At 40.8% G+C, this 26,517-nt stretch overlaps 1 protein-coding gene across 1 annotated transcript in view; it reads left to right on the top strand.

The window, feature by feature from the left end:
• The window catches only part of LOC130035851 (U3 small nucleolar RNA-associated protein 18 homolog), a 37,391-nt gene extending 11,328 nt beyond the window's left edge, over window positions 1-26,063 (top strand). The window contains exons 6-14 of the mRNA XM_056127771.1: window positions 2,023-2,148; window positions 2,248-2,422; window positions 4,610-4,710; window positions 4,985-5,075; window positions 14,681-14,804; window positions 21,008-21,182; window positions 22,714-22,856; window positions 25,183-25,221; window positions 25,908-26,063. Of these exons, the coding sequence (XP_055983746.1) occupies window positions 2,023-2,148; window positions 2,248-2,422; window positions 4,610-4,710; window positions 4,985-5,075; window positions 14,681-14,804; window positions 21,008-21,182; window positions 22,714-22,856; window positions 25,183-25,207 (960 nt within the window). The 3' untranslated portion in view covers window positions 25,208-25,221; window positions 25,908-26,063. The remainder of the gene's footprint in view (window positions 1-2,022; window positions 2,149-2,247; window positions 2,423-4,609; window positions 4,711-4,984; window positions 5,076-14,680; window positions 14,805-21,007; window positions 21,183-22,713; window positions 22,857-25,182; window positions 25,222-25,907) is intronic.
• The last annotated feature ends 454 nt before the right edge of the window (window positions 26,064-26,517 follow it).

The raw sequence follows: 26,517 nt of genomic DNA, 5'->3' as shown, positions 1-26,517 counted from the left end.
GGAGTGTCCCTTTCTCGCCACATCCGCGCCAGCAACGGTTGCTTTTGTTCTTTTGAATGTGGGCCAGTCTCTGAGGTGTGAGATGGTATCTCATTGTGGTTTTGAAAATACACATACTTTTTGCATGATTAAATTTTTGTTTTTTGATTCATCTATGAACATGTTCAGGTGCTCGAGATGGAACCCAGGACCTCATACACATGAAACTTGAATTCTCCCACTAAGCTACCTCTTTGTAGTTCAGTTGAATTTTTAGTGCAGGGGGAAAACTTGGGGGGCGGAGAGGAAGGAAAGAACTAGCTGGGATCAGACAGTAACGAGGCTAAGGAGTTTACCTTGCATTCCTCTGACCCTGGCTCAGTCCCCAGCACCAAGCCAGGAGTAGCCCCTGAGCACTGCTGTGTGTGTCCCCCAAACCAAAAAATAAAAAAGGAAATAAGAAAGTAGTCCATAGATTCAAAGAATCGTGAATATGTTTAAAATTAGCAACCACATTAATATATATATATTTTTCTTATAAAAATTTTTTTAATAGTGAGACATCGTGAGGTACAGTTGCAGACTTACACATTTTTGTGCTTGGGTTTCAATTCCACACATCCTAGGGGACAAGGGAGCTCAGATAAAGAAGGGAACACCAAATAGAGGTGTTGGGAGGATCCTCCCAGAATGGGAGAAGCATGTGGAAGGTAGACTGTAGACTAAGCACATTAATATTTTTAATTAAATTTTTAAAAAAATATTAGTTCAGGCTCCAGAGTTTACAATACTGTTGATAATAGGATTAGAATTTCGCTTACCACGTTCCAGCACCACACCCTTCACCAGAGTATCTCACTTCTTCCACCATTGTCCTCCTGTCCCACTACTTCTTCCCAACCTTCTCTCCCTCCCTTACTAAAGACAGGTTCTTAGTTTTTGCCACCTTTGAGTTTTTGTTAACCCATTAATTTCCTTTGTTGACCCCTTAATTTCCTTTATATCCTACATATGAGAGAGGTCATTCTGTGTCTGTTCGTCTCCTCCTAACTTCACTCAGCATGATACTCTACAGATTTATCCATGTAAATAATTGCATAATTTCATTTTACAGCTGAAGTATTCCATTATGCATATGTACCATTGTTTTTTAAATCTAGTCATCTCTTCATGGACACTTAGGTTGTTTGCAGATTTTGGCTACTGTGAATAGTGATGCAATGAATAAAGGAGTGCACATGTCTTTTCTGAATAGAGTTTTTGGTCCTTTGGGGGTAGTTGCTCAGAAGTGGAATTGCTGGGTCACATGGAATCTCAATTCCTAGTTTTCTGACAAGTGTCCATATTGTCTTCCCAAAAAGGCTGCAACAGTCGACATTCCCACTAGTGAATGAGAGTCCCATTTTCTCCACATCTGGGCCAACACTGTATTTTTTTTTAAACTGTTCTTTTTTTGATATGTAGGGACTGAGTTTAAAATAACATCCTCTCTATCCTTGCATGGCAGCCTTAGAACCATAGAGACAACCACATAGTCTCTCTTACTTTGTGTCATGAGTGCAAAGGTGCCAGAAAGCAGAAACTTGCAATAAAATTGCCCTGGAATTCAGTGTCCTTCCTTACCAAAATTGTACATTTTTGAAAAACCACTCTAAAATCTGTAAGGAATTTAATCTTCCTTAATTGAAAGAAGGTAAACATTTTTTATTTTTGGGCCACACGTGGCTTTGCTTAGGGCTTACTCCTGGCTCTCTGCTCAAGGAGCGCTTTCTGGCAGGGCTCAAGGGACCATATGTTGTCCTGGGAATTGAACCCTATAGGGTCAGCCGGAAACAAAGGCAAGTGCCCCACCCAATGTACTTTCTCTGCAGCTGATTAAAAATTAGTTCTTACAAAATGATTTGAAGGTGATGGTAGCAGAGCTGTGGCCTGTCCATTGCACTTCGTTTTGCATTGTAAACTGCTTTATAATGTTTTATGCTTTTAAGAAAAGAGCGTTTAGCTCATTGGAATTGATAAAATTACAGCTTTGTCCTTCCTTAGATGAAGAATTGCCAACCTGCTAATGCTGAACGTCCTACTTCTGCTCGGATCTCATCTGTGCAGTTTCATCCAGGTGCACAAGTTGTGATGGTTGCTGGACTAGATAACTCTGTATCGTTATTTCAGGTAGGCATTTTGGATGAAGACCTGTAGTGAAGAATGTTTACCATCAGGATACAGGGTCTGTGGAAGTAACCAACAGGAACATTTTGTACTGCCTTACAGGTTGACGGCAAAACGAATCCTAAAATCCAGAGCATCTATTTGGAAAAGTTTCCGATCTTTAAGGCTTGTTTTAGTGCTAATGGAGAAGAGGTTCTGGCTACGAGTACCCATAGCAAGGTTCTTTATGTCTATGATATGCTGGCTGGAAAGCTAATTCCTGTGCATCAAGTGAGAGGTAGGTTTTTAGTGAACACACAACTGATTGTTGTCCTCCCTTCTCCTTCCAAGCCCACAGTTTAGTTCATTAAACAGTTTTTATCACCCATAGGATTCTTAAGAATAGCTTACATTATTTGTAAATCTTGTGTTGAAATGTATTTGAATGAAAATAGGTAATTGATTTTATTGAATACTCAACTATGAGAAAATCATAATTTGGAAATGCCTTCCACCCCCACAATCAAAAAAAGGAGATGCAAAACAAAATATCTGAAAAGTTATTAGCATTTGATGCAGTAGAAAGAGCCTGATCATGGGAGCTAGAAAACCTAGGTTATACTTTCTTGAAAAAATTATTTTCATCTTTCTGATGTTTATGATGTAATAAGGATACCTCCCACCAGTGCTGCTTATAATAGAAATTTGGTTTACATTTAAAGGAAATAAAGCATTGCTTTTGGGGATTGTGATATATTTCAAAGAATGGACTACTTTCTAAGTATACTTTTTGTCAGGTGAAAGTAATATCTTTCCTCTGCTATGCCCATTCTTCTCTTGCATTCCCCTGGTCCTACTGTGACAAAATACAGTGACACCTTCATGAATCCTCTGGGAACCAAAGCCTTGTAATGAGGTTTGCTTGGTTGATGTTATAAATCTTAGGAGGTGGTGGCATATACTATAGCTCACTGGCAGCCCAGTTGCACAAGTGTGGGGCTGTAAAGGATTTTGTACAGCCTTATTTTTACTAGTGGTTGGAAGAAATAAGGCCAACTTTCAGCTTTGTTAACATTCATATTGTTTATTTTCTTTTTCTTTTTCTTTTTTTTTTTTTCGTTTTGGGTCACACCTGATGATGCACAGGGGTTACTCCTGGCTCTGAACTCAGGAATTACTCCTGGCGGTACTCAGGGGACCATATGGGATTCTGAGAATTGAACCCGGATTGGCTGCGTGCAAGGAAAATGCTCTCCCCTTTGTGCTATTGCTCCAGCCCCCCGTGATGTATATTTTCAATGTTACCACTCTTCTCTTTCCTATGTTCTCTGACACATTTTGTAATTCTTTCCAAATTGATTAATCTCTTTATGTAATCATACTTGATGCTTTTCCTCTGCTAACGTTTTTATGAATCACCCGGGGAGCTTGTTAAAGTGCAAATTCTGGTTCTGTAAGTCTGAATTTGGGGTGATGGTGGTTCTAGCAGCTCAGGTGATAGGATGGTTTTGCAGAGGGACCTCACTTTGAGTTGTGAAACTTTAAAGCATTTCCTTATATCAAGAGAAATTTTCCGATATCAGCACTATATAGTAATTGCTGGTTTTATCTTACCATGGCATGGACCTTGGAGAAGCAAGCCATGGTCAAGATAATAATCTTGATACTTTCTTAATTATGATAAACAAGACCTGGACCTGCTGCTGTTCAGGTTGTTTGTCCCATCACTGGCATCTTAAGAGATTGCATTTATCCTTTTACCCTCAGCATTTACTCTTTACTCAGTAAGAATAGCCAAGTATTAATGATATTGATTATAATAGTAACTATGAGTTAGACGTATTTATTTTGGTCATGGTATGCCTCTGAGTACCGTCCTGTCTTCTGTCATTGTTTACCGCTAATGTCCAAGGATGTAGTTCAGTGGGAGAGCCCCAGACATGCTTGCTTGAACCTGAGATTTTCATCCTGGGCATTGCCCCACATCGCTTGTTACTCTTCATTGCATTTCTGGGTAGGACTCCAGCACCACCAGTGTGCTCCACAACCAAGAGTATGTGACCCCTGAGTGCTCCTAAGTTGTCTCCAAACATTAAATTTACTTAAGGCTAAAGTTAAAGACATTGACCCACCTGCAGACAGGGAGAGGGGGTTGACTGTGTCAGGAAGGAGTCCTTTGGCACTTTGTCTCTGTTGTAGGCACACTCGCTGTGTTTGCACAGGTCCCACGCAGTAGGGATGAAATGAATCTCTCACCTGCAGTTACATTGGTAATTTCGGAGTAAAAGAGAAATTGGCTAAGCACTTTGTATCTGGGTGCTTATTCAGTCATGCATGTGGTCATGCTGGTTGAGTCTAACGTCGGTTTTGTTTAATTTGAATGCATTTCAATAACTCGGGGGATCAGAAACCCTTAATTGTTGATTTTTAAAAAATTTTTTGAAAAAATACTTATTTTATGTCATTGATTGATCTCCTTTCTTAGGTTTGAAAGAGAAGATAATAAGGAGTTTCGAAGTTGCCCCAGATGGGACCTTCTTGCTCATAAATGGTGTTGCGGGATATTTGCATTTGCTGTCAATGAAGGTATAACTCATTCTTAGTGGTTGGCTTGTTCTTTGAGGATAAGATATTCATGTCTTGAGCCATAGTTTCTGGTCCTTCAGTCTGCATCTCAGGTAGAGAAGCGTAGCAGAACTTGGGCAGAAGCTGTGGGCAGTTGGGTGACACCTTGGAATATTGGGGAAAGCAAATACAGGAACAACAAATAAGAGCTCGAATTTTTTAGAAAGTCATTCCACACAGTTTGATTTGTTCATTTACCTCCTTATGAATTTGATAAATAACACTTTTCTTCCAGACTAAAGAATTGATTGGTAGCATGAAAATCAACGGGAGGGTTGCAGCATCCACATTTTCTTCAGATAGTAAGAAAATATATGCATCTTCTGGTAAGTTAATGACATGGTGATAAAAAGTTTTTGATGCTTTAGATGTGGATGATAACTGTTTGATTTTTTTTTTTAAGTAAAAAATAAATTTTATTTGTAGAGTTCATTTTTGTCATTTTTGCTGTTGGTACTGAAGGGCCTTTAATGTATTTTGGGGAAAGCTGGGGGAAAAGTGCATATTCATTTGTTTTTTTTGCTTCATGGTTGAATCCAGGGCCTCACACATGCATTGGCATTGTTCTCTATATCTCCAGCCCTGAAAATGTTTATTGTAAGGTGACCCAGTCTTAAAATTTTCATTTTCTCTCTTAAAAGGTGCTAGTTTTAGTTTCTTTTCATGATCCCCCTTTAATTTTTTTCTTTCTCTTTGTTTGGTACTGGAGTAGGTAATGTGAATTTTCTTGATTGTTGATGGAAGACAATTCAGATCTCCTCACTGTTTTAGCACCACGGGGTACAGTTGTAGATTTACAAATCTTTGTGCTTGGGTTTCGGTCATACAATGATCAAATACCCATCCCTCCATCAGTGCCCATTTTCCACCACCATGGATAACCCCCCCCCCCCCCCCCCCCCCCGCCTCTGTGGCAGGGCATTCCCTTTTGTTCTCTCTCCTTTTGGGTCTTGTGGTCTGCAAAAGAGGCATTGAGTGGCAAACATGTTCAGTCCATAGTCTACTTTCAACATGCATCTCCCCTCCTGGGAGGATCCTCCAAACACACTTTATTTGGTGCTCCCTTCTCTATCTGAACTGCCCTTTCCCCTAGAATACCCGGCTGGCCTCTAAGCTATGGAGTAATCCTCCTGGTGTTGATCTCAGCTATTCTTGAGTATTAATCTCCTATTTTGTTACTTTATATCCCCCAGATGAATGCAATCTTTCTAGGTCTATCCCTCTCTTTCTGACTCATTTCGCTTAGCATGATACTTTCCATATTGTACCACTTGTATGTAAATTTCATGACTTCATCTTTTCTAAGAGCTACATAGTACTCCATTGTGTAGATGTACCAAAGTTTCTTTAACCAGTCATCTGTTCTTGGGCACTCAGATTTCTTCCAGTTTCTGGCTATTGTAAAGAGTGCTGCAATGAACAAACAAGTGCAGATGTCTCTTTGACTACACATTTTTGCCTCTCTGGGATATATTCCCAGGAGTGGTATCGCTGGGTCAAATGGGAGCTCAATTTCTAATTTTTTGAGAAACGTCCGTACTGTTTTCCAAAAGGGCTGAATTAGTCGCCATTCCCACCAACAGTGAAGGAGTGTCCCTTTCTCGCCACATCCGCGTCAGCATTGGTTGCTTTTGTTCTTTTGAATGTGGGCCAGTCTCTGAGGTGTGAGATGGTATATCTCATTGTGGTTTTGATCTGCATCTCCCTGATGATTAATGGTGTAGAGCATTTTCTCATGTGCTTTTTTGCCATTCGGATTTCTTCTTTGAGAAAGTTTCTGTTCATTTCATTGCCCCATTTTTGGATGGGGTTGGATGTTTTCTTCTTGTGGAGTTTAACCAGTATTCTGTATATCCTGGATATCAACCCCTTGTCAGATGTGTATTCGGTGAATATCCTTTCCCATTCTGTAGACTGTCTTTGTATTTTGGTCACTGTTTCTTTGGAGGTGCAGAAGCTTCTTAGTTTAAGATAGTCCCATTTATCTATCTCTGTTTTCACTTGCTCGGCCAGTGGCGTGGCATCTTTGAAAATACCATTAGCCTCAATGTCATGGAGGGTTTTGCCAACTTTGTCTTCAATGTACCTTATGGTGTCTGGTCTGATGTTGAGGTCTTTAATCCATTTTGATCTTACTTTTGTACATGGTGTTAGGCAGAGTTCTGAGCCCATTTTTTTGCATGTAGCCGTCCAGTGATGCCAGCACAATTTGTTAAAGAGGCTTTCCTTACTCCACTTCACATTTCTTGCACCTTTATCAAAGATTAGATGATCATATGATTGAGGGGAGATGTCATTCTATTTAACCCTGTTCCATTGGTCTGCAGTTCTGCCTTTGTTCCAGTACCATGCTGTTTTAATTATTACTGCTTTGTAGTAGAGTTTGACGTTAGGGAGGTTGATTCCTCCCATTTTCTTTTTCCCAAGAATTGCTTTAGCTATTCGTGGGGGCTTATTGTTCCATATAAATTTCAGGAGTGTTTGCTCCATTTCTTTGAAGAATGTCTTGGGTATCCTTATAGGGGTTGCATTGAATTTATACAATGCTTTCGGTAGTATTGCCATTTTGACAATGTTAAGTCTCCTGACCCATGAGCAGGGGATATCTTTCCATTTCCTCATGTCCTCTTTTATTTCCTGAAGTAGCGTTTTGTAGTTTTCTTTGTACAGGTCCTTTACTTCCTTAGTTAAGCTGATTCCTAGGTACTTGATTTTCTGGGGCACAATTGTGAACGGGATTGTTTTTTTCATGTAGCTTCCCTTTCTCTCACTGTTTGCGTATAGGAAAGCCATGGACTTTTGGGTATTGATTTTATAGCCTGAAACTTTACTATACAAGTCTATTGTTTCTAAGAGTTTTTTGGTGGAGGTTATTGGGTTCTCTAAGTATAGTATCATATCATCTGCGAATAGTGAGAGCTTGATTTCTTCCTTTCCTACCTGAATGCCCTTAATATCTTTTTCTTGCCTAATTGCTATTGTAAGTACTTCCAGTACTATATTGAACAGCAGTGGAGAGAGTGGGCATCCTTATCTCATCCCTGATCTTAGGGGAAGGCTCTCAGTTTTTCCCCATTGAGGATGATGCTTGCTGTAGGCTTGTGGTAGATGGCTTTAACTATGTTGAGGAAAGTCCCCTCTATACCCATTTTGGCTAGGGTTTTCATCATAAAGGGGTGCTGGATCTTGTCAAATGCTTTCTCTGCATCTATTGATATGATAATATGCTTTTTATCTTTTCTTTTGTTGATATGAAGGATTATATTGATTGATTTCCGAATGTTAAACCATCCTTGCATCCCTGGGATGAATCCTACTTGGTCATGGTGTATGATCTTTTTGATGAGTAGTTGGATTCTATTTGCTAGTAGTTTGTTGAGGATCTTTGCATCTGTGTTCTTCAGGGATATCGGCCTGTGATTCTCTTTCTTTGTGGTATCTCTGTCTGCTTTTGGTATCAGTGTGATACTCGCTTCGTAGAAACTGTTCAGAAGTGTTTTTGATATTTCAATTTCGTGGAAAAGCTTAAAGAGGATTGGGAGTAAGTCTTCTTTAAAGATTTGGAAGAATTCACTAGTGAATCCATCTGGGCCAGGGCTTTTGTGCTTGGGGAGACTTTTTATTACCATTTCAATTTCCTTGGTGGTGATAGGTCTGTTCAGGTATTCCAGGTCTTCTGGGTTCAGCCTTGGGAGTCTGTAGGAGTCTAGGAATTTATCCATTTCCTCGAGGTTTTGGGTGGAGCGATAGCACAGCGGGTAGGGCGTTCGCCTTACACGCGGCCAACATGGCCGACCCAAGTTCGATTCCTCCACCCCTCTCGGAGAGCCCGGCAAGCTACCGAGAGTATTCGATATGCCAGACACAGTAACAACAAAATCTCCAATGGAGACGTTACTGGGCCCGCTCGAGCAAATCGACGATCAACGGGAGGGCCTTTACCTTTTTTACCTCGAGGTTTTGATGTTCCGTGGCATAAAGCTTCTCAAAGTACTCCCTGAGGATCCTTTGAATTTCTGTAGTTTCTGTTGTTATGACCCCCTTTTCATTTCTGATTCGGTTTATTAGGGTTTTCTCTCTCCCCTTCTTTGTGAGTTTTGCTAGAGGCTTATCGATCTTGTTAATTTTCTCAAAGAACCAGCTCTTGGTTTCATTGATCTTTTGGATTGTTTTTTGAGTTTCCATCTCGTTAATCTCTGCTCTGAGTTTTATTATTTCCTTCCTCCTGTTCGGGTTGTGCTCCTTTTGTTGGTCCTTCTCCAAGCTCTTAGAGGTTAGTTTATTTATGTGGGCTCGCTCCTCCTTTCTGAGGAATGCTTGTAGAGCTATAAATTTCCCTCTTAAGACAGCTTTTGCTGTGTCCCATAAGTTTTGGTAACTCGTGTCTTCATTTTCATTTGTTTCTAGGAATCTTTTGATTTCCTCTTTGATTTCCTTTCTAAGCCACTCGTTGTATAATAGTGCACTGTTTAATTTCCAGGTGCTTGATTTAGTTTTCTGTTTTTGTGTGTGATTTACTTCTAATTTCAGTGCATTGTGGTCTGAGAAGATTGTTGATACAATCTCTATCTTCTTAATTTTATGGAGGTATGTTTTGTTGCTCAGCATGTGGTCTATCTTGGAGAATGTTCCATGTATGCTTGAGAAGAATGTGTATTCAACCTTTTGAGGATGAAGTGTCCTGTATATATCTACTAAGTCCCTTTCTTCCATTGTTTCCCTCAGATGAAGTATGTCCTTGCTAAGCTTGAGTCTGGTTGATCTATCAAGAGGTGACAAAGCGGTGTTGAAGTCTCCCACTAGTATTGTGTTGCTGTTGATTTCTTTTTCCAAATCTATGAGTAGTTGTTTTAAGTACTTTGCTGGTCTCTCATTAGGTGCATATACATTTATTATTGTAAGTTCTTCTGTTGTACAGATCCTTTGATCAATAAGAAATGGCCTTCACTGTCTCTTATGACCTTCTTCACTCTGAAATCGATGTGGTGTGATATTAAGATGGCTACCCCAGCTTTTTTATGGGAGCTGTTTGCCTGTAGGATTTTTTTCCAGCCTTTGACTCTGAGTCTGTGTTTGCTTTGACTATTGAGGTGTGTTTCTTGCAGGCAGCAGAATGTTGGGTTCACTTTTCTAATCCATCCTGCCACTCTGTCTTTTAATTGGTGCGTTTAGCCCATTGACATTGAGAGAGATTATTGTTATGGGATTTTGACCCATTGTTCTGTTGAAATTAGTTGTATTTGAGGGGCCTGTCCTGTCTTAAAGTAGCCCATTTAGTTGTACTTGTAACCATGGTCTTGAGTCAATGAAGTTCCTGAGCTGTTGTTTGTCTGTGAAACTATGTGTTGTTCCTTCTATTATGAATGAGAGTCTCGCTGGGTAAAGTATTTTTGGAGAGGCATTTATTTCATTGAGTTTTTTCAGTATGTCCCACCACTGTTTTCGGGCCATAAGGGTTTCATCAGAAAAATCAGCTGTGAATTTTAAGGATGCTCCTTTGTAAGAGATTTCTTTCTTGGATCTTGCTGCTTTCAGAATTTTGTCTGTCTAAAGTTTTGGTCATTTTGATCAGGATGTGTCTTGGGGTATTTTTGTTCAGATTTCTTCTAGCTGGTACCCTTCGGGCCTCCTGAATGTGGTCACAAGTTTTCTTCAGCTCTGGAAATGTAGCAATGATGTCTTTGACAGTTTCTTCTTCATCAAGGTTTTCTTCCTGTCCCTCTGGGACTCCAATAATTCTTATGTTACCCCTCTTGGCTTCATCGCGGTCTTCTCTTGCCATCTGTTCCCGAACTGTGAGTCTCTTTTCCATTTTCTGCTCTTTTCTGGTGAGTCTCTGAACTTCATCTTCGATCTCACTGATTCTGTTCTCAGCAGCTGTTACTCTGCTGCTGAGGCCTTCCACTGAGTTTTTCAATTCGCCTACCAGGTTTTTCAGGTCCGACATTTCCGATTGCATTTTCCTCATTTCTGCGTTCAAATCCTCTTGTCTTTTATTGGCATTGCTTTCCATTGTTTCTTTTAGTTCCCTGAGCATCCTAAGTAGCTCCCTTCTGAATTCCTTGTCAGAGAGGTTGTCTAACACTACAATACTGTTGGTGTCTTCTGGGCTAGCCTCTTCAATAAGAAAGTTTGGTAGGCTTTTCCGTTGCTTTACCATTGTGACCAGTGTGGTTTAGTCCTTCACGTTCACTGTTACTATTCTGGTTGAGTGAGGAGAGAGTTCCCGGATCCGTTCAGCTTTGTTGCTGCGAGATGGGATGTTGCCTCAGTTTCCGTCCCGTTCAGGTCAAGGGAGAAAACCGGCTATTCTAGGGGATCGAGCTAGCTGCGCATGCCCAGGGAGAGTCCCAAGCCGTGGGGGCAGGCTGTACCTGGTTGAATGAGGAGAGACTGCCAGGAGCCGTTCAGTTTTGTTGCCGAAAAATGGGCCTCGGTTCCCGTCTGGCGCAGATCATACTGTTCCCTCTTATGGTGGGAAAGGATTTTGGATAAGGTTGGTCGATGGTAGGCACCCTTCTACGTTTCTGAGTTTGACCTTCTTCTCAATCAGGAGTTATTCTTTGTTTTATAACCGACATTGAATGGAACTTTTTGAGGAGGTGCTATTTGGTACTGGGCTTATACAGCTATTTTCAAACAGGTCTTTGTTGGAAATGGAGTAGGCGAGTGGGATGTTGTTGGATTGTAGTAGAAGAGGTGGGAAATATTTGGTTGGTATTAGGCGACAAATTGTGTGATGAGAGTCCTGAGTGCTTGATGTGACCGATATAACTGAGGAAAAGGCCACGCCCACTTTGGGAGGCCACGCCCCTTCCTGGTGGCCACGCCCCTAGTCCATCCCAGGCCACTCCCACCCAGGATCCTGGAATGGAGGAAGGGTGGTGGACAGTCTCCCCGCTGGGCGGGGATTGAGGTGGGAATGGAGGCGCGGCTGGGGGGCAGGAGCGCTTCCAGGCTGGACGCCCCCTACCCACCTGGAGGGGAGGGACCGATGGATTGGTGGGCGGTCCCGCGGAGCTGTACTGATGTCTCCCCACTGGGCTTCACGTGGGAATGGAGGGCTGTTTTGCATTTTTGACCAACCTTCCTCGTCCCTGATGAGCTCTGTCTTACGCTGTGCTGCACTTCTGCCTTTTGGACAGCCCATTTGCTCTTTGACTCTCCTTCCATTCCTGAGGGATCTTGGGGCCTTCATAATTTTAGAATGACTGCCATTGTTTGGTGGATGATGTTTGAGTAATGTTCCTGTGAGTAGTGTTCTAAAATCTTTGCATAGCTTATTAGCATAAATATTGTATGTTAGCAAGGAGCCTTTGCTAATATGTTAATTTTTCTTTTTAAATTTAATTTTGGTTTTGGGGGTCACACCTGGTTGTGCTTGGTGCTTAACTCCTGCTCCTGACTCTGAGCTCAGGACTCATTCCTCTCAGAGCTCAGGATTGTATAGGGGTGCTGGGGATCAAGCCGTGAGACAGGCACCTTACCTGTTCTACTATCTTGATTTTTTTTTTCTTTTCAGACTAACCTAACTGTCTAAACTTTTTGTTATGTTTTTTAATTTGCTACTGTCTAACCTCGACTTCTACTCCAGCTTGGGGAATTTTGTCAAAATTTTGAAACAGTGACATTCATTGAATTCTCATTGGAGAAATAAGAATAAAGGAAGATGAACTTCAGAGCTGTTTAGACGGGGGTTGATACCTTTCTACAGGCAAAGAATTTTTTCAGAAATTGTAATGGGTATGGGGAGGATGGTGATTAGTTTCACATGTTGTAGATGACAGGAAAAAATAAGGATGATTTTGGCAATTAGATGCCCATTTGTGTGATTTCACAAAGTAAATTGGGGCTGCTGCACGGATGCCCCTCACCTGCCTCCCCAACTCCTCAGGCCACCCCAGACAGAGAGACAGGGAAATGGGGGACCACAGCCTGATGGTGAAAATGGCCCATTTAATGCAGAGCTGGTAGCACACTTACAGAATAAATGAGGGGGGTTGAGGTAAGGATATAGGTGTGATTGATCATTTACATAGATAAACATTTGGCAGATGCAATTCTCTTGGGGAGATTAACTCAAGGAGACATTCTGTCTATCATTGCTTTTATCTTTCCCTCTAGTTGTATAATACTTGCAGTTGTTTGGATAAATACAGTAAGTGACAAAGATCCCAACACTTAGTTCTCTAGGCTCTGAGAGCAAGCAAGGCTTTTACCGTAAATCCCAGACTAAGTCCTCAGGTCGGTTCAGCTTGTCCTTCCCCGTGGGGGTCCTGTCTCTTAAGTTGTAACAGCTTGCATCAAGACAGGCTTCCAACTATGGGACAGTATTCCTGGCCCTTGGGTCTACTGTCGTTGGATGTTGGTTTCATATTATGTTATTTTATATTCTCCAAATGAGTGCAGTCATTCTGTCCCTCTCTCACTCCTTTCACTTAGCGTGATACATTTCTTATATTTAAATTAGTAGGTGATAGATAAATTGTACAATGTCTTTCTGTTTGTTCTGGGACCACACCTGACATTGCTGAGGGCTACTCTCTGATTCTGATTCTGTCCTTGGAATTCACTTCTAGAGGTACTTGGGGACCGTCTGGTGCTGTGGTGGGGATTGAATCTAGGCAAACCCATGCAAAGCACTCTACCATTGAACCACATCGCCTGCCCTGCATTTATATTGTGAACTGTTTGGGTTCAGTTCATTCTTGACTTACTCCTTTTCTGATCATCATTTAAGCGTATATTATATTAGGAACTCTGGGCTGGAGCGATAGCACAGCGGTAGGGCATTTGCCTTGCATGTAGCCAGCCTGGCCAACTCGCGTTCGATTCCTCCGCTCCTCTCAGAGAGCCCGGCAAGCTACCGAGAGTATCTCACCCGCATGGCAAAAGCCTGGCAAGCTCCTCATGACGTATTCGATATGCCACACACAGTAACAAGAAGTCTCACAATGGAGATGTTACTGGGCACGCTCGAGCAGAACAACAGGAAGACAGTGCTACAGACAGTGGTATTTGTTAATAGTTGTTGGGAGACCAGTGCTAAGGAAGTATTTTGTTTTGGTTTTTAAAATTACTTTTCTTTACTACACTTGCTGTGTTCGTGGCTATGCTCTGCTCAGGGTCACTCATGATGGTGTTGGGGTGGGGGCGAATCATAATGCAATGCTGAGCATCCAGTCAGCATTGTCTGCATGCACGGCAAGTGCCTTCCCTCCCAGACTATTTCTCCAGCCTGCATTTTCATAGTTTTGCTCCTGTGGTTTATCTCCATGAAGTGGAAGTTTTCCTGAGAATTCAACCCAAGCCATTCTTATTGTAAAATTACTGTTTATTAAGGACTAGTTATGTAAGAAATGTTTTAGATCAATTTTTTTAGATCTAATATAAATATAGAGTATTTATAGTAGATCTTTATTGGTAGTACCTTGTGCTAGTAAAACTAGACTTAGAATGGTTAGTTCATTTGCCTTTGAAGTTTAAAACAAAATTAACCAAACCAAGTCTGGCAAACTCCCCGTGGCGTACCCAATATGCCAAATACCAGTAACAATGATGGGTCTCATTCTCCTAAAGAGCCTTGAATATAATCTCAGGGCTAGGATGAAGGAGACGTCACTGGGGCCTGCTTGAGGCAATCGACGAATAACAGGATGGTCATGTTGTGATTAACCAAACCAAGCTGAAGTGATAGTACAGCGGGTTGGATGTTTGCCTTGTACATGGCTGACCTGGGTTCCATCCCCTGCATCCCATTTGATTTGGTCCCCCGAGCACTACCAGGAGTGATTTCAGAGTGCAGAGCTAGGAGTAACCCCTGAGCATCACCAGGTGTGACCCCAAAAGCCCCCCGCCCGCCCCTACCCCCCCCCCCCAAAAAAAAAAAAACAACCAAAATTAACCAAAACCCTTTTGGACTTTCCTTCAGGGGATGGTGAAGTTTATGTTTGGGATGTGAACTCCAGAAAGTGCCTTAACAGATTTGTTGATGAAGGCAGTCTATATGGATTGAGCATTGCTACATCGAGGAATGGACAGTACGTTGCTTGTGGGTAAGTAAAGAGAGGCTTGTAAAACTTGTAATTGCATTGTGCTAATAAAATAAGAAAGTTCCAAAAAGTTGATGATATTGAATGGTGCTTGAATAGTTCTGTTTATAAACAATTCAGTAATAAAGTTGGTATACTTCTATCGTTGGGAGAGGGGGATTGGAGTTTTTGGGCCACTCCTGTGGTGTTCAGGAGCTATTCCTGACTCTCAACTTAGGAGTGCTCCTTGGTGGTGCTCAGGGGACCATGTGTAGTGCTCAGAATTCAGACAAGGCTGGATGCAAGGCAAGTACCTTAACTTCATTGAGTTCCATATGGTCTCTTTGGCCCCCAAACCAGACTTTTAAAAAAATATATGTTTATTTTTATTTTTTAATTTTGAGGGACCATACCTGCCAGTGCTCTGGGGTGCTATATCAGGGCTGGGGATTGAGCTGTGTCGCTACATGTGAAACAACTTAACCCCTGTACTATTTATCTGGCCCTGCACAGTTCTGATTCTACATCTGACTTAATGTAGTATTTAATGATAATGCCTGCTCTTCAGCAAATACTGAATTACCTTATGTCCTTGTGTTTTTTTCTTTTGAAATACTCATTTGATCACATTATTTTCCTATTTCCTATTACTATTTTTGCTTTCTCATTGATAAGGAAGCAGATTTAGTTAAACTTTGGGTTTAAAACTCATTTTTAGGACAGTGGAGATAATTCAAAGTCCTTGTCCCTAGCCCTGCATGGTTCCCTAAAACACCACTGGTTACGGCTTCCCATAAAAAATAAAAAGTGATTTTATAGAGGGCAGGGCATAGAAGATGGCTAAACCTTGCCACCCCACACATTCTTTATTTTAATATCCAACAGTTTTTTTTTTAAGTAGCCATGAATCTCCTAGAATATTCCTTATTATGATAGTGTAACATTTTTACACTTATTTTAACATAGTATTTATCAGTTCTTAAGATACTTTACTATGTACTTTATCCTAACAAACATCTGTGTGATAGCCAGAGTATATAAATTTTTTATTTCCAATTTATTAAAAGTAAAACCCAAAGAATTTGGTTTTAAGCAAAAGTACTGGCTTATTTGATGCATTTTTCCCCTCTTGGCTAGGTACATATCAAAACATGTTGCATAAAAATACTGTTTGATCGTATTTTTGAAAATTTGGGGCCGGAGCGATAGCATGGTGGGTAGTGTGTTTGCCTTGCACGCGGCTGACCCGGGTTCGATCCCTGGCATCCCATATGGTCCCTCGAGCACCACCAGGAGTAATTCCTGAGCGCAGAGCCAGGACTAACCCCTGAGCATTGCTGGGTGGTGACCCAAAAAGCAAAAAAAAAAAAAAACAACATTTTATCTAGACATATTACTGTTTTATCACAAAAAATAAAAAGCATACAAAAATGATTTGTGCCCTTGGAAAAAAGATGGCTTTATTCTCCTACTTTAGTCTCAAGATGGGTAGGAGGAGACATTGGATACTTAAAATATGATTGTAAGCTGTCAGACCTGCTAAGTGTTGTGTTAGCACTTTTCAAAACTTCCTGAGTGGATTTTTATGACAAAATACAGTTGATCCATAAAGAAAATTCAGTTAACTTTTCCATGAATGGTAAGTCAGATGGGTCTTATTGTGAAATATGGCACACTTCCCACTCTTCTATCACATTGTTCATTTCTTCGAGGTTAAAATTGCGGCAGCTGCATCTGAATGTCTCTCCCCATCACCTTGGGTAGCTTTCCAATTTCTGCTCTTATTTTTTTTTTTTTTAATTTATTTATTTATTGAATCACTGTGGGAAAAGTTACAGAGCTTTCGGGTTTAGGTCTCAGTCATGTAAATATCAAACACATTTCCCTTTACCAATACTTATTTTTAACCCCGAACCCCAATAGACCCCCACCTCCCACCCCTCCCAATTCTTGTGAGGCAGATGAGTTCTAGTTAATAATCTACTTTGACTAGATAGATTGTTTCGATAGAAGATGCACAATTATTGTTTAGAGTTTACGACCCACCCCCCACAATCAGATATGCTGAAACAGCGTTGTGAAATGATTTGCTTTCTACAACTTGGTTTAAGAATAAAATGATGTCGCGCGGCTGCTATCGCGGCCGCGCGGTTTTGAATTTCTGCTATTTTACTTACTGACCCTGGAAGAATTTCTATTAAAAGTTAGATATTAAGAGATTGGTTTCTATGCCCTGGAGTCGTGGCCGTGTCGGAGAGCCGCTCGTGGGGGGCAGCTGGCGACCTCGGTGGGGCGTGGGGGATGGCCCACAAAGCCCCCCTTCCCATGAGGTTCCTGCCGCTCCCACCGAGCCCGGCTCAAACCTGCTGTCCACAAGGCTCCCGTGCGGCCGCCATCTTTCTTTCCAGAGAGGAGCGGGCGGGCTGGTCAACGCCCTTTCCCCTCCGGGCAGGCTTGGTGGCGCGGTTTAACACATAGTCCATTTGCTTTTCTGCTCCAAGCGGCTGGTTCTCTGTGCTAAGTCCTTGTGCCTCTGGGGCCGTGGCCGTGCCGGAGAGCCGCTCGTGGGGGGCAGCTGGCGACCTCGGTGGGGCGTGGGGGACGGCCCACAAAGCCCCCCTTCCCATGAGGTCCCCGCCGCTCCCGCGGAGCCCGGCTCAAACCTGCTGTCCACAAGGCTCCCGTGCGGCCGCCATCTTTCTTTCCAGAGAGGAGCTGGCGGGCCGGTCAACGCCCTTTCCCCTCCGGGCAGGCTTGGTGGCGCGGTTTAACACATAGTCCATTTGCTTTTCTGCTCCAAGCGGCTGGTTCTCTGTGCTAAGTCCTTGTGCCTCTGGGGCCGTGGCCGTGCCGGAGAGCCGCTCGTGGGGGGCAGCTGGCGACCTCGGTGGGGCGTGGGGGACGGCCCACAAAGCCCCCCTTCCCATGAGGTCCCCGCCGCTCCCGCCGAGCCCGGCTCAAACCTGCTGTCCACAAGGCTCCCGTGCGGCCGCCATCTTTCTTTCCAGAGAGGAGCTGGCGGGCCGGTCAACGCCCTTCCCCTCCGGGCAGGCTTGGTGGCACGGTTTAACACATAGTCCATTTGCTTTTCTGCTCCAAGCGGCTGGTTCTCTGTGCTAAGTCCTTGTGCCTCCGGGGCCGTGGCCGTGCCGGAGAGCCGCTCGTGGGGGGCAGCTGGCGACCTCGGTGGGGCGTGGGGGACGGCCCACAAAGCCCCCCTTCCCATGAGGTCCCCGCCGCTCCCGCGGAGCCCGGCTCAAACCTGCTGTCCACAAGGCTCCCGTGCGGCCGCCATCTTTCTTTCCAGAGAGGAGCTGGCGGGCCGGTCAACGCCCTTTCCCCTCCGGGCAGGCTTGGTGGCACGGTTTAACACATAGTCCATTTGCTTTTCTGCTCCAAGCGGCTGGTTCTCTGTGCTAAGTCCTTGTGCCTCCGGGGCCGTGGCCGTGCCGGAGAGCCGCTCGTGGGGGGCAGCTGGCGACCTCGGTGGGGCGTGGGGGACGGCCCACAAAGCCCCCCTTCCCATGAGGTCCCCGCCGCTCCCGCCGAGCCCGGCTCAAACCTGCTGTCCACAAGGCTCTCGTGCGGCCACCATCTTTCTTTCCAGAGAGGAGCTCTCTTATTTCTTTATGTATGTTCTCGATTGTGCGATCCATTGTTTCTTTCATGTCCTCTTTCAATTTACTGGCTATCTGACTGTTTCATTGAATTCATTGAACATCTTCATGACTTCATATCTGAATTCTTTCTCAGAGAGGTCCCTTAGGTGAATAGCACCTACTGAGGCTTCTGGTCCCCATCATCTTGGGATCCGGAAGAATGAAAAGGTAGAATTTGCTGTGGAATTTGGCTGTGATACCAAGTATAACATGTGTCTCACAACTGTGGCAGCAATTTGTGATTAGCAGGTTTTCTGGGGATAGCTTTGTTCTTCTACAGTGATTAATTTTTAGGAAATGTGTTTTGTTTTGTTTTCTTTTGTTTTGGGGCCATGCCTGGTGATGCTCAGGGCTTACTCCTGACTCTCAGGAATTACTCCTGGTGGTGGTTGGGGACCCATTTGGAATGGTCATCTGCATGCAAGGCAAGCTCCCAATTGCTGTACTCTTTCTCCAGCCCCTAATTTTCAGGAATTTTAAATATAACTAGTTTGCCTCTCTCTGGAGCAAGAATAAAAATTAATTCCCACAAATTTGTGAAGTTAATAATTTTTTTGGCTTTGGCCTTTTTTTTTTTTTTCCTAGTCGCTTTGTACTCTTTGAAAGGCCCACAACGGAAAGAATCTACTTTGATTTGAAGTACCCTTTGGTTTATTGGATTCTGATAATGCTTGTTCAAAGGATATACTGGATTTCTCTTATTAAACTCATAAATAAATGTCAATGATTGTTAGAGAAATTTCAGATGTTATAGGCATATCAGGAAGATGGTTTTTGGTGGTCGAGCCCTGTAGCCGACTGACTGAACTCCTCCCTTCCAGTCATTTTTAGCTCTTGTTAAAGGGTTCTTTGAGTCAAATGGAGAAGTATGTGGGAATAAATTAAAAATATACTAAAGCAGTAAATATTTAATTCTAACATACTATTTGTGTTAGCTAAAATTTCCACTATATAATCTTTCAACTGTATAATCTTTTCATGTGAGCTGAATAGGTCTTGTATTACATAAATTATTTTTGGATCCTTATAGGCCATCTTAAGTAATTAAAAGAGTATGTTTGAGTAGTAGGAATGAGAGTACACTTAATGGGATACTTGTCACCATTTCAGGTTACAATGCATTTGCAAGTTAAGTATGGGGTTACAAGGACTTGTTGTTTATTAATCATGGTCTAATCATGAATCTGAATAATAATGACAATGCTAAGATCATTGAGATTTACTTTTTTGGGGTGGGGGGGGTCACACCCGGCAATGCACAGGGTCACTCCTGGCTCTGCACTCAGGAATTAAATCCTGGCGGTGCTCAGGGGACCATATGTGATGCTGGGAATTGAACCTGGGTTGGCCGCGTGCAAGGCAAACGCCCTACCCACTGTACTATCACTCCAGCTCCGAGATTGACTTTTTAAATGTTTGCTGTTTTGTTTTTCCTATTTTGGGGCTATACCTGGCAGCACTCAGGACCTATTCCTGGCTCTCTGCTCAGGAATGACCCCCTAGTAGTGCTTGGTTCCTCATATACAGTGTCCTGTATAGAGCTGGGGCCAAACACATGCGAGGCAAATGCGTTACCTCCTGTACCTCTGAAGTAAAGGTAAAGGCCCTCCCGTTGATCGTCGATTTGCTCGAGCGGGCCCAGTAACGTCTCCATTGGAGACTTTGTTGTTACTGTGTCTGGCATATCGAATACTCTCGGTAGCTTGCCAGGCTCTCCGAGAGGGTACCTCTGAAGATTACTCTTTATATGCATTTGGGTATATATTCACTGCTGGTTAACATTTCAGTGACGTTAGAGTGAATAATCACTTAACTGTGAACTACAAGTATTCCCAGCCGAATGTAGTTTCAAAACTTAAGATTTCTGTCACGGCGATTGTTTGGCACTAATTTTGAATTTCTCACAATATAATAGAATTAAAAAAGAAGCAATAGAGGAAATTTGGCTTTCATTATTCACACATTGGAATGCTAGATTGAGTACAAATGCCAAGGCTGGCACTTATTGATGTCTTTGTTCACCTTTGCATCTTTGGTATGAAATAGACAATTAATATTGAAGGAATGAGTAACAGTGATTCAGTGTTTTCTTGGATTTTTCTAGTTTCTACTTGCAGTTGAAAGATAGCTGGAAGTAACAAGAGGGAAGGCTGGAGAGATAACGGGGTGGGCAGGTGCGGGATACCCTGTACTGCATGGTCCATGGAACACCACAAGGAGCAGATCCCCAAGTACCGAGATAGGGGTTTGGTGGGGAATACCACAACTTACGGTCTCCAAAACAAAAAAACCTTAGAGTTATTAACATGAGGTAGAACTGTAAAACATGTTTGGGTTTTATCCTGGGATTAGCTCTGCAGCCACTGCTTCCTTGGAGTTCTTTTACTTTTCAGACCATCCCTGGTGGCATTTTGGGCTATACTAACTCTCCAGCCCCACAGGTTCCTTTGTAATATAACATGATACTACAGTTACTCATTAATTGGTGGGAGTGACTATGTATTCACTTATCTTGTGAAAGTTTTTTTCTTGCTTTTAATCTCTTGTACTACTTTTTTCTCTTTGCAGTTCTAATTGTGGAGTGGTAAATGTCTATAATCAAGAATCTTGTCTCAAAGAAACAAACCCAAAGCCAATAAAAGCTATAATGAACTTGGTAACAGGTGTTACGTCTCTGACCTTTAATCCTACTACAGAAATCTTGGCAATTGCTTCGGACAAGATGAAAGAAGCAGTCAGATTGGTAACAGTGCCTTGCCCTTTCTTTTATCCTTGATAGTTTTTAAATCTAAGTTGAAAAATAATATAATGAGTGTTGTATTACTTTTTGATGTAGAATTATTTGTATTATAGCTTCTTGAGGTTATTGTAGAAATGAGATACAATAGCCACTAAATTAGTGTTTGTCAGTTCTTTTGGGAAAGCTGTGTTGTCTGATCTTAACATTTCTAAAGCAGTCTTTGTTTTCAGTTTTTCAGCATATGCATAAAGAAATATGTTTAAGTCAGACACTTAATTTCTTTGTGGTTGTCTTTCATCGACTTTTTTTTAGGGCTCCTTAATGAGTAACGAATGAGTGGAGGTGATTCTTAGGTTTTGAAAATAGATTGAACTTGAAAATTATGTGACGAGATTGCAATTCAAACTGCTGGCATAAAACTATGGACAAATCTTTGTATAAATCACTAAACTTGTTGATTTCTTAGGAAGACTCCTACTATTCAGTGTGTGGTCAGTGAAATACAGTACATTGGGGTGGGGTGTCACTGGTTTTTTTTGTTTGTTTTTGTTTTCTGAAAAGGGAGTAGACCAAATTAAGTTTGTAAACATTTATATAAAATCTCATCTGAAATTATGGATGATGACAGGTAATCGAGACATACATAGTTGAATGGTAACTGTGGGTTTAAACATAAAATTTCTTGCAAGAGCGAAACATTTTTTGAAATGGGAGTAGTTAAAATTCCAGTCTACTTAGGATAACTGTTACCATGCTTAGGTTTTATTTATCCACACCTTGAGTATTGTCTATTTTGTCTTGTTCTTGGACTCGTGCTTTCCAGAATAGTCTTGTAGAAAGTGATTTCCTCCTCATGCTTAGACCTGGCTTCGGGTGAACTTTTGGCTCTTAAGCGGTTTGCATGGTTGTCCATCTTGAGGAGCAATTGCAAAAAGCTAAGAGTAGATGACATAGTTGAAAAAACAAAATGAAGAAAGGAAATTATGATATTGATATTACTTTGTTTAGTCTTCAGTTATATAAAATCAGAATTCTCATAATGTTTGAAGTGTTCCTTGTGATCAAATTTTCCTATTCTTTACTGTAGTCATTAAGTTAGGTACTGATGGGTATTACTGTTGACTTTTCACTTTAGTTTATTTGTTCAGCAAACATTTGAGTCTAACAGGCACTAGCAAAACTTACGCTGCATTAACAACATTAAGAAAATGGGGCCAGGGAGATAACCCAAAGGCTAGAGTGCATGCTCTGCATGCAGAAGGCCCTGGTTTAGTTCTCGCCATTGCATGGTCCCCAAGCATTGAACTTGGTGTAGACCCTGAGTTCTGTGGAATGTTGTGTTCAGATCTCTTCCCTCTGTCTTAATCAAGAATGCATTGAAAATCAAATTTTGGAACACTTTGCTACAATAAGAGAATTGTGTTTTGTGTGCACTATAATCAAAATGAACAGTTTAATTCCAGCACAAAGATTAAAATTTAAGAAAGGAGTTCCCAGTTACTTTAGTTTAAAGCCTCTTAATATCTCCTTCCAGGTTCACCTTCCTTCCTGTACAGTATTTTCAAACTTTCCAGTTGTGAAAAAGAAGACTATTTCTCTTGTTCATACCATGGATTTTTCTCCCAGAAGTGGGTATTTTGCCATGGGGAATGAAAAGGGCAAGGCTCTACTGTATAGGTAGGTGTTAACATTAAGTAAGAAATATTTGTTAATTTCTTTTGAGAAAAAATGCCAGTCTGATATTTTTGCAGTTATATACAATTTATTATTTACAGTTTATTAATTATAAATGATTACCTATAGGAAGCTTAACTTGATTTTCATAGTTCTTCTATAACAAAATTGCATTTTTCTCCCATAAAATGTCACAACCAGAGAAAAGGTTAATCTGGAAAATTTGAGGGGGTAGTAGTGGCTTTTTAAAATTATACTACAATCAATATAGAAAAGTGATTAATATATTAATATATTAATTTTATTATATATTAATATTAATATATAATATATAATTATTATATATTATATATAATTATTATATATAATATAATTATATATAATATATATTTATATTTATATATTATATATAATATATATAAAAATATATATAATATAATATATAATATAATATAATTATTATATATATTATATATATAATAATTATATATAAAATATATCATATATAATATATAATAATATTAATATATTAATTAATAAATTAATATAATTATAATTAATATATAATTAATATAATTAATTAAATATAATGTTATATATAATATATAATATAATTAAATTAAATATAATGAATTAAATATAATATAATTAATATATTAATATATTAATTTTCGATATGCAAAATAATTATTTGATGTGTATATATGTTGCATTTGATCACCACACTAAGTTTGGTTAATGTCTATCAGCACATGTAATTATTAAAATTATTAAAAAAATTTTTAACAAGCACTTTCACGTACAGGTTTCACATGCTACCGAAATTTGACTTAACTTTGTATGTTATTTTTTGACTCTGGGAATGCTATATAAATGGATGGCAGTAGTGTTCCCAGATCCTTCTAAAAATTTATGTAACTTACTAAATCCTACCAAATAATATTGTGCTACAGCTGGAATTTTTGTGTGCAGTCAGTGCATTATTATTTTTTTAAGGGTGCTTACCAAGGCACTGCATCATGGGCACAAAGCTATTAGTCGGCCCTACCACCCCCAGCTGTGACCCTAAAGGCCTCCTCTCATTACATGTTTACCTGTAGTTGTAAATAATGATGTTAACTACAGTGAAACCTACCTAAAACTTTTTTTTTTTTTTTTTTTTTTTTTTTTTTTTTTGCTTTTTGGGTCACACCCGGCGATGCTCAGGGGTTGCTCTTGGCTCATGCACTCAGGAATTGTTCCTGGCGGTGCTCAGGGGACCATATGGGGTGCCGGGAATTGAACCTGTGTGGATCATGTTGGCTGCATGCAAGGCAAATGCCCCACCCGCTACGCTATCGCTCCAGCCCCAAACCTACCGAAAACTTGCATGCTCTATCCTAGTCCTGTTTCTGTACCAGGCATATTTGTCTGTGAAGCTGGAACAGAGAACCCTAATTATATCATCTCTAGATGAGAGACAACAAGATGTCTCTTTATGGAGATCTGCGTGTTTCTCTTTTTGGGGTGGTTGAGGGGGAATAAGGGGGGTTGGGTCACACTTGGCAGTCTCAGGGGTACACCTGACAGTGTTCAAGGGTCATTCCTGGCAGTGTATAGGGAACCAAACTAGGACCTCTTGCGTGCAAGGCAAGCATAATAACTTTCTTTTTTGTCTCTGACCCAAACTGTTGAACACTCTAGCATTGTAGTGAAAGCTATATAGAAGCCTGTTTTTGTATGCTTCTGGGAATGCCTGCTTCTGAACTATGCTGAGATGCAAGTGGAGGGGGGAGGAATGTAAATGGAATTTGAGTAGATCGTTATGTAAAGAGAAGGTAGCAAACAATAATGACGGGGTTTTAAATTCTTTTTATTTTGAAAGGAAAATGGATTTTACCAGGAAAATTGATAATTTTACCATTTTATTTTCAGATCACTATTGGAGTGATTGAGTTCAGAATATATAAAAGGATGCAAGCTTGTACTGTACTTAGAAATTCTCTTGCAAAGCTTTGCATCATTATTATAACTGGATTTTTTTTTTTTAAGTAAGCCTTAAAGGGCATTGGAGTTTTCACCAGAGTAAAATGACAACATTTCTATTAGGTATGGTTGATAGGGTATTTTATAGGCTCCCAAATTTGATACTTTTCCCCTGAAATCTGAGTTATTAGCATTAGAATCCTACAGAATGTCAGATTGTGGAGCCTTAACCTGACTGCCTGCTGAGAATGATTGATTGCATTTTTCCCTTCGAAAATCTTCCTAAGTGCTGTTCTGTGATCTGATTGATAATACTCTGAGCAATCAAAAAATCGTTAAGATGATTTGTCCTTTACTTTTTCAGGTTGCACCATTATTCAGACTTCTAGAGAAATTGTTCGAAGTAAGAAATTTTTTTATTACTGCTTCTACATATTTTAGAGTTACGTTGCTGAGTTAGCAGAACTGCTACTGTTCACTGCACCTGTTGTATCTTTATGGAGAGTAGTGGAATGCAAGAGTAGATCAGAAAGAATCTAGTTGTACTTGAACTCTGGGGAATTTCTTAGCCTGTATCTCAGCAATCTGGCTGTTTTTCTCTGACGTTACATCTCTAATAATGAGTTCAGTAATGATCATCAGAATTTGGTAATCATTTAATACACAAGGAGAATATACTTTGCAGGAAGAGTAAGTCTCTTCACAACTTGCATGAGCCCTCTTATTTTGCAGCTATTTCTTGAAAGATTTTTATGTGGCTTGTCCAGTAGCTTAATAGTGAATTGTCACAAACCCATTTAATGCAAATAATAATCGTTACATTTGTGTTCAAATTTATGAGGACATACTTTGGTCCTGTAACTTGATCTTTGACCTGCGATAAGATGGTTGGTAGTTCTGGGGTTGAGCTTTTTTCAGTTCTTTTTATCACAGTTGACATTTGGTCTTCAAGATTAATAGATATTGAGGAGAAATTCTGGGTGTGCGTAGAAATTTAGTTAAGGAAAATAAATTACAGTTCTAGTACATGATTTGTTAATGACCAGTAGCCATAAATCAAGTGTATCATTTCTTCTGTTCTTTCTTCAGGTTCAGCTGAGCCACATGAAAAGAATATCCTGATAAATCTTAGAAATTTTACAGAATGTATAATATGATTTATTGGTCCTGTTATGCCTATTTAATAGAATTGTCTTAATAAACACATAACTTCTGTTTGAAAACAAGTGTATGTGATTGTTCTTTGTCTGCCTACTTGTACAACTCGGATACATTTAATAATAAACGTGATAGAAGAATCTGGCTATAACTAAATACAATATGGGGTAGATATTTTATAGCCAGCTTTGACCTTAACAATTCCCCATGTTTCGAAGTATCAGCTAAGAGTTCTGGTGGACGTCATTGATATAAGAGTCATGGTGCTAGCTCATCACTGTATCACTGTCACCCCGTTGATTGTGGAATTACTCGAGGGGGTGCCAGTAACGTCTGTTCCAGCCCTGAGATTTAGTAGCCTCTTCTTACTCGTCTTCCAACAATTGGAGGCTCTTTCGGGGTCAGGGGAATGAGACCTGTTGTCGTTACTGAGTTTGACATAGCGAATACACCACAGAAAGCTTGCCAGGCTCTGCCTGTGTGAGCGGGATACTTTTGGTAGCTTGCCGGGCTCTCTGACAGGCAGTTGTGCTGTCTCATA

Source organism: Sorex fumeus, unplaced genomic scaffold (assembly GCF_029834395.1).
Source record: "Sorex fumeus unplaced genomic scaffold, SorFum_2.1 ptg000063l, whole genome shotgun sequence".
NCBI lineage: Eukaryota > Metazoa > Chordata > Mammalia > Eulipotyphla > Soricidae > Sorex > Sorex fumeus.
The sequence above is the reverse complement of the archived record's forward strand: the minus strand, read 5'-3'. Positions and strand labels throughout refer to the sequence as shown.